This window comes from Anopheles marshallii, chromosome X (genome assembly GCF_943734725.1).
Source record: "Anopheles marshallii chromosome X, idAnoMarsDA_429_01, whole genome shotgun sequence".
NCBI lineage: Eukaryota > Metazoa > Arthropoda > Insecta > Diptera > Culicidae > Anopheles > Anopheles marshallii.
In genome coordinates, this window is record NC_071325.1 from 7,506,352 (window position 1) to 7,520,175 (window position 13,824).

Below are 13,824 nucleotides of genomic sequence, written 5' to 3' on the forward strand. Positions count from 1 at the left end.
CGCGTACTTATCGCACTGTGCATGTGAACCTTTCATCTGCTATTGCAGGTTTGACTCTTATCGCGGGAATGGGGTAAACGGAACTGTTGGTAGGCATCTCGCTACCAGACAGCTGACATATCCGCCAACGAAAACCCTTACAGTTCGTGACACGCCTTGCTGTGGGCACGCCAAATCGCGCTAATCAACACATATTCCAAAGCCCTCGGTTCCATTTTCTGGCGAAGAACGCGAATATCTCGCCCATCTCGCGGGAATTCTTCCTCTTCTACGACGGTGTTGCCTACGTGGGTCGGGCCCATTCCGCGATGGCAAACCTGCGGGGACGGCGGTGATGTACGGGTTCGTAATCGCGCGATCGATAACGTGCTCCCGATGTACGTCTCCGTCCGCTAATCACGGTGATGGCGCCAACAGCAACAAACCTTGCCATTATTACTACCACTGCATTGCTTCAGGTTCAGGAATAGGGTTAGGTAGTGTGAAAAGGTCGCACTGGCGGGGATTCCGAGTTACTGAGGAGTCGCGGTAGCTGTTTACTAGAAATTGAGCCCCCCCCACCCCCCTTCTAGCGCACGCGGGGTGAGATTGCAGTGTTTGCTCCGGCGACTCCCCCTAATGCGAAGTAATTAGCGACGACCTCGGGTTCACAGCGAGCTCGCATCGCCAGTAATCGCTAGCATTTTAACTTGCCAACCGTACCTCTAATGATTTCTTTCCTACTCTTCTTCTCCCGCTATCTCTATCGCGCGTGTAGCCTTTCCAGGGGTGGTAAACCTATTGGGCAGACCTTCACCCGGTCCCGTTTTTTTCCGATGACGTCGTGTGGTAGGTGCACGTACCAGCGAGATCCAGCGCACCGCACCCGGCAGCGACGTTTCGCGACGACGTGGCGCAGTTAGCCGGTCCGTCCTCTACGGTGGTTGCAAATGGAAGTGCTATTCGAGCGTGTCAAGCGGACCACTAGCACGGCGACCACCGGCACGGTTGCTGCCAGCAGCCAACGCACGCACAGCGGCAACGGGGTGCACCGGGTGCGCAAGTGGCGCCACGGGCAACCGCGACGGCAGCGGCGCCGCCGGAGACGCGTACCAGGCCCACCGTCCGTGTGTGTTCGGACCGCCCGGTACCGGTACCGGAAACCACCGAACGCCCTCTGCCAGCAGAAGCCAGCAGGCGGAGTTCGTGTATGCCATAGCTTGTAGAATTCGCACCAACAGTGATGAACAGTGGTGGAGCGTGGTGCGACCATCGGCTGCAAGAGACTCCCTACATATTGATACCAAGAAAATTATAGTAGCCGGCGAGGGTAGTAAACCTCCACAAACCGCGAACAGTGTCGTGTGGGTGTAAATATTCCTGAAGTTACGGTGAAAAACATATATTCGGTCGTGATCTAGTGGAAGTGGAACAGTGCAGTGCGCTTACAATCCTCAAGGAACTCTGTAGACGACAACAAAGAGGAAAGCTCTCTCTCTCCTTATTTTCTCTTCTTCTCTCTAATACTCGTATCGCTCGGTACCGGGGTTTTTGTGGGGACTGACAGGCGATGGGAGTGGTCAGTATGACACAGCGGAAGAAGATTCTGTACGGACTATTCGGCATCATCGTGGGACTCTGTATCGGGGCACTGCTCCGTAACTACCGGACGCTCGAGATTGTCAGCATGTGCAACACCATCAACAACATGAAGCAGAAATGTAAGTACGACGTCCTCCAAAAACCCATCAAGAATTCGGCCGTGGTAGAGCTGGCAGGGTATGGAGCACCGCAGGTGTTTCGTAAGGTGCTGACAAGGAAGTAATTTCAACATCACCAAAGCTCTGTCGAAGTTCCAGGACACAATGGGTCATTCATTAGATATCACCTGTACTTAGGCGTAGTGTGTCGCAATGGAACAATCGGTTCGCAGCGACTAGAAGGCTAAAGACTTTCTGCTGCTGATGACCCATATCACGCTACCCTGATACGTCCGAGCTTAAAGATACGATTATGTAGTGGACCTATCGTCTTGCTATGGCTATTAAACACAACAACAAAACCAAAACAACTTAATCGACCAATCGTTTTATCGTCACCACCGGCCGGATTGCGTCATCAATCACGGTGTCCCCCGGAAGATGGCGTTGCTAATTGCTGTAAAATGTTTATCCAGCCATAAACAAGCGAAATGGTCTGCCAGTTGTTGTTTGCTAGCGCAGGAAAGATGAGGAAGCAGTAGCGGTCGAGCTGGTACGTGGAGGACGGATGTTTGCAGCAGTACATTTGGCAGTGGATGCAAACAAATAAACAGGAACACGAACCATATTGGCAGACCGTGCCGTGGATGAATCTGGTTTTTTTTGTTGTTGTTGTTGTGCGGGTTAAACAAGCAGTCTCGCTTGTCGGCACGCAACACCCCCGACGTGGGTACGCGGTTTGTGTGACTCTCATCCACTCACCGAGACAACGCATACCACGACCGGGGGTTTTTTTTTGTTGTTGTTGTGTACGCTATGCTGTCGGGCTATCTGTCGGGTTGCTTTAATTTGTTTATGCGTTCCACTCGCAAGGCAACCCTTTTGCACCCTCCACTGCAGATCGGTCCCACCACTGCTGTGTGTGGTGCATTAAATTCTTGATGTATTTCGCCCCCAAAACCCGTCTCCCGTCTTGGCTTTTTCAATGGTTTACGACTAACCGGTTGTGATGCTCTTGGAAGACACACATATTCCCAGTCGCTAAATATCAAGTGCATGTATGGGCCGCTGCGGTACCGCCACACTATCGGAACGTGAGTGGTTTTCCCTTTCATAATAACTTTCCACTTGTTTTGATTTTTCCCTACCACCCCGATGCACTATGATTGGAAAATTAAGATATGGAATCTATGCTGCTGGTGAGGGGTGTTTTTTTTTTTTTTTGGTTTCAACAGAGTTCTCGACGCTACCCCACAGTATGCCACCAGTCTGGCCACCCAGCCAAGGAAAACAAAGCATGTCTTTATAGCAAACTGCTTGATACAGACGGTAAAAACAGTGCCACCCATATGTGTCTACTGGATGCTGAAGAGATCTCTCCCCGTGAAGTAGAAGGGAAACATTTTCTTGGGAAAAGTTTTTTTTTATCCTCTATTGCATACCGACCTACCACAACCCACCATCCGCCCGTTAATGGGTGCAGCGGAGGAGCAAACTTACAGCATTTAAAACATTAACATCCGATAGACTCCCTCCTCCGCTGGAGTGTCCGGCCCTGTTTTATTAGCTTTCTAATGCAACCGTTTGAAGTAGATGCATCCGCCACGCAGGCGGTCGGGGTTGGAATTTAGCTGCCGCGTTGTGGGTGGTGAGAATATACTTGGAAATTTGCCATCTTGCAACCGGCGATAAAGTTTCATAAACAGCTAGATCAATAGACTTCAAACCGATGTACGTTTATTTGCTTGCTGTTCTGGGCATTCGAGCTCTGGAATGCTGAATGGTCTAAACATTGATTTTTTAGCCCTCCCGCTTTCAAGCTGTATTTTAGGCCATCGGGCCCGTGTGTCCAAATTCTAGCCACTGGACAATTTACACACTCTCTAATGCGTCAGCATTATGCAGCGAGCACCAGGCGTGGAACTCCCGCCAGAGCTCGCGCCCGTCTGGTTCGCCCCCGAAGAAGGCGGCTTTGATGAGAAAATTGCCCAAGGCTCAAGTAGCGTTCCAATTTCTTTTCATCTCATTGACCGCCTGGCGGTGCGGAGACTGTACGGTCGCAGTGCTGGAAGGTACACCGACTCATGAGCATCAATTGATGCTGATGGATAAATTGCTCCCCAGCGCGGTGCTGATACTAAGCGTCTCAGATTTACGTAGACACTACTGCTATCCGCAAAAGGATCGCTGCCACCGGTGGCGGTATCAGATTTGTTTCTGTTGAATAATTTACCGACCGTGGATGTTAATCCTTTCGCATTGGTGTCTCGTTTTCTGCGTTCTGATTTACGCGCCTGTTGGGCAAAACTAGCGGCGTTAGACATCATTGGACTGCAGCCGTCGGAGCTGCCCACCAACTCCCAGAACAACCTCGTGTTCGTCGGTGTGATGACGGCGAAGGACTTCCTGCAGGGACGGGCCCGGGCCGTGTACGAGACGTGGGGCAAGCGTGTACCGGGCAAGGTAGCGTTCTTCAGCTCGCAGGACTCGGTCGCACCGGACCTGCCGCTCGTAGCGCTCAAGGGCGTAGACGACCGGTATCCGCCGCAGAAGAAGAGCTTCATGATGCTGCACTACATGTACGAGCACTATATCGATCGTTTCGAGTGGTTTGCCCGGGCGGACGATGACGTGTACATACGTACCGACCGGTTGGAGAAGTTCCTCCGCTCGATCGACAGCTCGAAGCCGCAGTTTATCGGGCAGGCCGGGCGGGGGAACAGCGAAGACTTTGGGCTGCTATCGCTCGAGTTCGACGAGAACTTCTGCATGGGTGGACCGGGCGTGATCATGAGCCGCGAAACGCTGCGCCGTGTCGCACCGCACATACCCACCTGTCTGAAGAATCTCTACAGCACGCACGAGGACGTCGAGGTGGGCCGGTGCGTGCAGAAGTTTGCTGGCATCCCGTGTACCTGGAACTACGAGGTGAGCCATTCCGTCTCGCAAGGTTGGTTCGCAGTAATTCTGACGTTTTGCAATCGCCCCACCGCACAGATGCAGTCCATTCTCCACCACAACTCGAGCGGTAACCGAGCGTTCTCCGGTAACCTGAAGAGCAAAGAGGTCCACAGTGCAATCACACTGCACCCGGTAAAGAAGCCGGCCTTCATGTACCGGTTGCACGCGTACATGCTTGGTCTGCAGGCGCAGGAACTACGCCAGGAGTCACTGCTGCTGCATCGCGATATCTCCCAGATGACGGCACTGTTGCAGATACCGCGCATCAACAAAAACCTAGCGCCCGGTGTGCCGATCTTCCCCGAGGATGAAACCAGCACCGGATATCTCGGCGACCATAACGTGCTCGGTAGGTAGTGTTCCGCTGTTTCGTCTTAGCTAGGCTTAGGCTTCACAGGTTTCGCTCCCAAAGTCACACACATAAGGCACCACCCGAAAACGTGCCACCAGAGGGGCGTTTCTAGCGACATTGACTATTCTACTTCGCAGGTGCAACTCCAGATCTGAACCGACACCGACCACGCACGCTGGACGAAGTGATCGAGTGGGACTTTATCGCGAAGAGCCTCTATTCGGGGATGCACCCAAACCCAAAGCGTCGCACTGAGTCGTCGCTCAAGGAAGGGCTCACGGATGTGGTCCGGGAGGTAAGCGCTTGGGAACGTTGGAAGAATTTGCTAAACCTTCAAAGCTGCTGTTGCTTTGCTCTCGTTCGTGTAGATCATGGAGCACATCAATAACTTCTCGCGGCAGCGGGGCCGTGTGATCGAGTTCCGGGAACTGCTGTACGGGTACATGCGCGTCAACAGCCTGTACGGGCAAGACCTCATACTGGACCTGCTGCTGGTGTACAAGAAGTATCGCGGCAAAAAGATGACCGTGCCGGTACGGCGACACCTCTACATACAGCGCTCGTTCACGGAAATTCGCGTCCGGGAGATCGTCGACGGTGTGGTGCCTAGTCAAGCGGTGACGTCCAGTCCACGGGTGTCACCAAGCACCGACACCACGCGACACTTTAGCAACGCGACCGGGCTGGGTAAGTCGTGTGTTGGCCGCGTTGGAGGCACCCTTCTCATCATTCTCCTTCCGCAGATCGCATCTCCCATCGCGTGAAGTCACTGTTCAACGGGTTCGAGCGGTTAACGGACACGCTCGCAAACAGCGGCATGTCACCGAGCGCCGGTACGCGGCGGGACCGGATCGTGCTGGTGATACCGCTGTCCGGCCGGTCGGAAACGTTTATGCGGTTTTTGCGCAACTTCGAAGAGGTCGCACTGCGGCAGGACGGGGCGACCGACCTGTTGGTGTCGATGTACGTGGAGCCGGTCGAGACGCCGATGATTGTGGCGTTGCTGGATAACCTTAAAGCCCGGTACCCGGACAGCCGCATCAACTACTCGCAGCTGTACGGGAACTTTTCGCGCGGCATTGCGCTGGACCACGCGATCAAGTCGCCGCACTGCAACGCGGAAGACATCCTGTTCTTCATCGACGTGGACATGGTGTTTACGGTGCAGTCGCTCGACCGCATCCGGCACAACGTGATCCGCCACCGGCAGATCTACCTGCCGATCGTGTTCAGCGAGTACGATCCGCGCGCACCCAGCACGATCCTGTCGCCCGGCTGGCTGGCCTCACCGACGACCGAGCGGCCGAAGATGGCGGCCGACACGGACCAGCCGCGCAACTTCTCCGTCCCGTACCGGATCACGAACGACAACGGGTACTTCCGCCAGTTCGGGTACGGGCTGGTCGGCATCTACAAGGCCGACCTGTTGCGGTCCGACCTGAAGGGGTTCAGCACCGACATTACCGGCTGGGGCCTGGAGGACGTCAAGTTTCTCGAGAACGTGATCGCCCTCAACCAGCGCGGCAACCAGCGGCTGCAGGCGATCGCGGACGGTCGGTGGGATCCGTTCGGCAGCGCGGCACCAGCGGACGGATCGGTTCCGCCACCGCCGAGCGAGGAGCTCGGCATCTTCCGGGCGCCCGATCCGTCGCTGGTGCACATCTTCCATCCCATACATTGTGATACGAGCCTGGAGGAGGCCCAGTACAAGATGTGTCTCGGCACCAAGGCGAACACCATCGGCAGCTTCAACATGCTGCACGACCGGTTCACCCGCACCCAGACGCTCCTAATGTTTGCCCGCACCCACAGCCAAAACCGTGGCAACGGATAGCCAGCTGTCCGGTTTCTGTCACGTTAGCAGTATCTTGTACATATATACATATTAAATCGTTTCGAAGTGATTTACTAAACCATTCAACGCGTTCTTTCTGTACCGAACCTTATCACTAGTTGCTACCATCGTTCTTTATACCAGCAAACCCTGCACTCTTGTGTTCGCTCCCCATGCACGGCTCAACGCCTTCCCGGAAAGGATTCCGGCTAAAACGGAAGAAAATGAGTTTCTTTGTCGATAGCTGTTTTTTTGTTGTTGTTGTTGTTTGCTTAACCATCAACACACACACACACACACAGAAATACAGCATACAAATTGGAATGCTCACTCCGCACCTTCGCTTCCCTTGTTCGGCTGTCAATCAGGACTGCTTTTTTTTCTGCTGCCCGCAGCTCCTGTCACGGAAGTCGTTTTGATTTATAACCCTCCTAAAAAGCTGCATATGCATTGCGTTGCACTTTGCAACCGTCCCGCTCGTTGCCATCCACTTCCTTTTCTGCATTGCCAAACCCCAATCAAATGCAACCGAACAACAGGATGTTGGGGTTCGGTGTTTCACTCTCACCATGGCATGCCATCCGGATGCACAGTGTGTGTCATTAAAAAAATAAAAAAAAACACGGGAAAGGATGCTAATAATGTGATGTTAGATGAAACTGTTGGGAATACCAACCAGAAGTCGACTCTCAGAAAGATTCAGAAGTCTCAACAAATTCGCCAAAGATTCCTGGTTGTATTCATCAATGTCTACGAATCTTCAGAGCTGCAACTTTATAGTTTCAGAAAACTTCAAGTAAGACATTCATAGTTGTATATTTGATTTGATATATTAAAAATTCTTGAACCTTATTAAAAGTACCTAAAGAGATGAAGCAATAGAAATACATCATTCAAGACTCTTGAATATCTGAGGAATATCTAGAGATGCGTCTGAATGCTTTACGTAGATCTTTATAGAATTTAGCCAACCTTCCGATATTCTTCCTTCAAGATCTTCTTGTATATTCGAGCAGGAACTCTGGTTACGCAGAGTCTTAAGAGTCTCAGAAGTTTTCCAACTCGACTTCTAAAAGTCATATTGACGACACCTTCAAGATATATTGATCTTCATATAAGAACTTCAAAACTACACATTAAGCTTGAATAATCGTTCCGATTAATGAAACTTTCGAGAATAACCTTCAGATTCAGAAGATTATTCGTGTTACTTTCAATAAGTCATTTTTTTTATTTAGATACGCAATAGAGAGAAAGAAAGTGATTCACTCATCTTCAACAACTCAACTCTAGACTATTGGTGAAAAACTGAAAATACTTAAATTATAGCAAAGAAACGTAGATTATTGAAAATTACTACAAACTAAAAAAAGTTTTGATAACCATTCTAACACACTTTTATGCCACGCACTGTACAAACGAGAACGGAATTGAATGCGACGCAATTTCTGGGGTTTGAAGGTAGAAAAAAAAGCGGTTGCCATGAAACAGCAACTTACCTCGCGCTCGTTAAAGTGCATTCCGAGGCACTTTCTGCTGCTGTTGTTGTTGCTCGCCCTATTAGGCAACAGACGGGAGTCCTGGCCGTGTTTGTGTACGTGACACATGACATCGTCACCCTTGCCGTTTGTGCTAAATTTGCCCTATTTACCCAGTAACCTAGCGGGAGGACTACGACAAACCCCGGTTGTGTGGGCTCGCAACGCAGCCTCCAGCAGGGTTCTGGCTCTTTGGTGGCAAATAGTGAACAAAAAAGAAAAAAACAACAACAATGGAACCCTCTGGCTTTGCAAAACCGGCTGCTTGTGGAGTGTACCGGAGTGTCAACCCTGTGCCATGACCATGAGCCAAGTCCCCCTTTTATTTCAACCGTTCGACTCCAATTCGGCACAAGACGAGAAGGTGGGTATGGATGCGAAGGAAGCGGGAAGCAAGAAAAAAAAAATATCCCTGGTAAGATGAAACGGGGATTATGCAAAAGGACGATCCTTCAGAGGGCAATGACCTACTGGTGCTACTGCTACTAGCGGCCTCAAAAAGGGTTATTTCCGTGCAGGAACGTCATGGCGGCCATTGCATTAATTTCTTTGTTCGACTGCAGCCGCAAGATTTTATGCAAATATTGCAAAACACATCACCCCTTGCTGCACCACACCCTACAACCTTCCTCCCACCACCCCCTCGCCGTGGTACTTTATCGGTGGGAAGAAAATAAAAAGAAGAACACGGAAAAGGGAAATATAACGTCTTCAGGTTCGGGTGTGATGGGTGGCGTTTGGAAAAGAAAAATAATTACTCGTTGACGGAGAGGAAATCCTCGCAACCTCAACCCACATACTCCCTCCATTGCTTCTTAGATCTTCATTCCTCACAGTTCTTAAGCGTGCGTTATGTTTTTTTTTTCGATTTCCCGAACCGATATCTTAACGTTTGGGGTAGGTTTATGTTGGATGTCAGAAAGAACCGGGGAAAATACACACACACACACATACGATTGTGCGTACACATCTGCATGCAAACGGTCACTGCCCTTGCAGTGTTGGATCCGTTTTTGGCCCGGGGATAACCCGGTGGAGATCGGGTGTGCGTGCGTGTTGCATACAAACAGGGGTTAGAGTTTGTGTACGTGCGTGCTGCAACGCTACGAAGCGGGATTTGCAATCGATGGATGTGCCTTCTACCCCTCCCCCCCCCCCCCCTCCCCCTCTCTACCACTTTTTTGCAGCGCTGGCCCATCCGTTCCTTTATGCCTCGTTTCTTAAGATGCACCACCGGATGGTGAGGTGGAAACCCTTTTCTTTGCCCTAAAGAGACATGTCTTTTCTTTGTGTGGGGAGTACGTGTACGTGTTGGTTGGGGTTTTTTTTTTGCTTCTTGTAAATGTTGGTGTATCAATGAGACAGGGAAGAGAAGGAATGGGCTGAGGGGGGAGGGGGGGATGGGGGGATAAATATATTGGGTACGGTTGCTTAATGATTCTTCTCGTCCAACACCTTGCTCGCCTCCTACTGTGTGTCTCCTTCGGTGGATGTAATAATTCTTGCAATTGTGCGTATGCATGTGCGTGTGCAAATATCTTTCATCACTGATTACGGGATGAATTATTGGAGTGGATGGATTCTGCAATCAACTGGACTGTAATTACATGCACACCACACCCTTCCGTTTCAGCAGAATGGCGAGGATTAGATTCGTACAGCTGCAGGAAATTGCTTAACGCGTAAAAGAAGCGGCAGTGCAATCTTTTAAACTCCCCTTTTTCAGTGTGTGTGTGTGTGATGTGCTGTTAAAGTGCTGACCAGCATTTACGATTGTCTGATTTATCTGTTTGATGGCGTACTCGTATACGTGACAGGTACACATCAAGACATCAGAAGCTAAAGAATTGTTCCTCCCTGTCTCCTGAGGTCACATGCAAGGAGTTCTGGAGTTGAGGATATCTCAGAACTTTTCGGCCCCGGAGAGACGGTGAATTATATGTTGGGTGAATAAAATCGCTTGTAAATGATTGCCACCTTCGCCCACTTCTAGCAGCGTTCCTCGCAACACCTCAGTATCCAATGCAGGCGCAACCGAAAAAGGGGGCAAAAATCGAAAGACTTGTAATTCTTCCATCCAATCGGGTAGATTTCTTGTTTTATTTGGTTTGATGAGGCACGAAAGTATGAAGGCGGCCAGTTTGAGTGCCCTTTTCACTTTTTTTTGCTGAGGCCTGACAAGAGCGTTGCTTTCCATTAAACTCGTCCAACTCCACCCAACGGCCCACAAACAATTCTTTGTCCACAGTGCATTCTGCAGAGTGCGCCCGGGCACAACACACAAATCTCGACAACAATTCCGCTCTTGTGCCTTGTTTGAACGAGAGTCGCCCGTTTCGCCCACCGGGCGGTCCCGGCGCGTGACGCGGATGACTAAGCGCGGACTGAAGCGTCTTCCGGCGAGCTCAAGGAAAACCTCGGCCATTCAACAACGATGCCTGGTTCAAAGCACTTCGCACGCGAAAACTCCACTCCACCGGCCGGAGAAGTGCGACTGTAAAGAAGTCCTGCCAACAACTTTGGAATTACTGCATTACCTTCCTCCATCTCCTCCAAAAAAAAAAAGTCACGATTGAAGTGGCAGCCGAAAAATAGAAATGAAAGGACAATGTGTAAAGAACTCGTCCAAACTCCTGTTTTTTTGTTTGATTGTGTACCCCGCATTTTACAAAACACCAAAACAAAAACTTCCTTCCCGGTTGTGCCGTACCCGAACGGTGCGGGGTGCAAATATTTGTTGATACTTGAGCACGAAACATTGAGGTGGGTGAGATATGAGACGAACGGCTCGATAATGTAACGGCCACCCATTACCGGCGGTGGTGAGTTACAAGAAGTCATTCAAGATGATGGAAATACCAGAAAATAAAAAGGTGAACACCGGCAAGCATGATTCAATGGTGAAAAAGACAACAGAAAGTAAACAAAAAAAAATTACATTCCTTCCCATTTCCTTTCAGTAAGATTTTTTTTTTCGGGGGTTTTTGGACAAGAATTCTTCGTCTTGTGTGCGCAATTTCTGTGCAAAACGTGGGGATGACGGTGACGAAGAGTTGGTTGGGGAAAGGGAAGGAATCATCATAATTACACGTGTTTCAAGTGCACCAGCTTACGGCACTTTGTCCACGGCATCTTGCGTCAAGCGAAAGGGACGCCCACAAAGTCGAAGAACCTCCAAAGAACCTTTGGAAGAGGCCTTGGGAGTGGAGTGGCGGTATCCATTACACAGTACTCTCGACCCTCGAACCCCAGCACCACGCGCTATTCAAATCAATCCACCAGCAGTATGTACGGTGCGGGAGTTATTGACGGAGCGGACAACGCTACGATATGGCAGCGTCTGAGCCGCTCGTTCAACCATGGCACCGAAAACCCTGCAGGGCGGCTACTGGAGTAATCGCTTGGGCTACCGTTTAAACGTTAATTAATCTTCGACCACGTTTTGCTGACCCGCAACTTCGGGATGCTGGTTGCAGCAAACGTCCGGACGTCCGACCGGACCGGTTCCGTAATCGACTCATCATCCTGGAGTGGCCAGGCACTGCGCCATATACCACACCACAGTACATCAGAATTACACGACTCCACTCCGGCTCGTCCATCAGGTCGGGCTTTTAGTTTTATTGAAGCAAAACCAACCTGCCCCGGACGTGACGCAGTGCACCATCTGTGGACTGGTGATGCGGTGTAAACCTTGTACTACCTCCAGCAGACCGACAGATCCGCACAGCAGTCACGACACTTGAGCGGACGTTTCGTTTCGGTTTGATTGACGAATATGAGGACACCTGCTACGTGCCGGAAACAAATTTGCACCCCGAAAAAAATAAATAAAAGGAATTAACCCACTCAACCCCTGGCATACCCGGGAGTACATACTATCTGCCAGTGAGATGTGAGATCGAAACGACGGAGGGGCGAGTTGGGCAATGATTTCCGTCTTTACGTTGATTTCTGTGCTGTCTTATCGTACGTAGAGCTACACCGAGTCGACGCTCGGTCGAAGAATTCATCAACGACGAGAATATAACGCACACCTGCCGCCTGCCCGTCACCAGAAATCAATCGGGCCGGTCCTCGCAAGTTGATGACTTTCGGCATTTCCGGGACAATGTCCTTTATTGTGCGTTTTGTAGGCGAAGGCGTAACAACGCCCGGGGCGGGAGAAAAACTATATCACTGAAACCGTGCGTGTGGTTGTGGGTTTCGGACAAGAATGCGTCATGCTGTGTTTTATTTTCCGGCTGTGTTCCAACGCTTGACGGTGGTGCAGTTTTTGCGGGGATCAAAACCGGGGTGGTCTGGTCAATAAAGATCTTTTGCCATTATACTTCAGCTGCTTGGACACAAAGACAATTTTGGAGGGGTGTGGGAGGTAAGAATTAGAAGTGAGTGCCATTTTGCAAGGGTGGCTTGGTGATGGGCAGCCGCAGCAGCAGTTGCTGGGTAAATCCTGGTGCTCATGGATAATTGTTCTTCTGCTGCAGTTGGAGACTTACTGGACGATTAGGACGAGATAGTAATCAAGGAGTTGTTGGTGCAGGATTTTACAACCACCATTAGGCGCTGGTGTTGTCCAGGTTTGTGGAGTTTAAGCGTTACCATAAATCCGAAATGTCCACCTGACCTGGGCACCATGGGACAGGGCGCAACAAGCTGATGGCCAAAATTACTGCTCATGGTCATTAGAAGGAAAATTCTAGCAGAAGGTCGTGGAATTAGACTTACAAAAAGAGTATTTCACTTGAGTTTCCAAGAAGGTATTCCAAAGTTGATAAATTTATCTAATCATCTTAAATTTCTAAAGTATCTTGAATATATTAGATCTTCAATGTAAAGAATTGTTAACTCAGTTTACGGTATCAAAGTTTTAAATATCCCCAGCTTAGCCCAACGTGACAACCTGTGTCCCTTAAGCAGTGCGAAAGTGTCATTTCGCATATGGTCAATCACCCGGAAGCGGTTATTACAAAACCAAAAACAGAATCTGGTGCGCCTGCGAGCGAACGGAGGTAGAGCGGGCAAAAAGGGAAGTTAAATTATCACCGTTTGCATTATCATAATTGGTCGATGGCTGTTGAACATCGACCCGGCAGCATCATATCGACGACGCCATTAAAATGAAGCGGACATCTTGGCCCGCCGGTGCCTGGGTTATGGTTATCTTGGGCGGTATTGCTTGCTGGATGGGAGGGTGGTGCATAATTGCGACTGGACGTCTATTATCAGCAGGTGGTTGTGCTGGCAAAAACCGATTGAAAGATAAAGTGCACTTTACAACCGCTCCTTTTCACACTGCGTATGCAGTAGTCTCCGCTCCAATAGTGACACTGTTGCCCGGCGTTGACCAGTCGGGCCCGGCACTGGCCGTTTGCAATCGTCCAGAGCGAGTAATCCAGATTAATATTTGTTTCAAAACTTAATCAAACATTAGATTCTATGGGTTGGGTGTAGGATGCT

The 13,824-nt window shown here is 50.2% G+C and overlaps 1 protein-coding gene across 1 annotated transcript; it reads left to right on the top strand.

Moving 5' to 3' along the window:
* Positions 1–1,549: 1,549 nt before the first annotated feature.
* On the top strand, positions 1,550–6,826 carry LOC128719517 (chondroitin sulfate synthase 1). The gene is made up of 6 exons (XM_053813147.1): positions 1,550–1,700; positions 3,991–4,607; positions 4,677–4,989; positions 5,130–5,287; positions 5,361–5,679; positions 5,736–6,826. The coding sequence occupies exons 1-6, from the start codon at positions 1,550–1,552 to the stop codon at positions 6,824–6,826; spliced, it is 2,649 nt and encodes an 882-aa protein (XP_053669122.1).
* Positions 6,827–13,824: the final 6,998 nt, after the last annotated feature.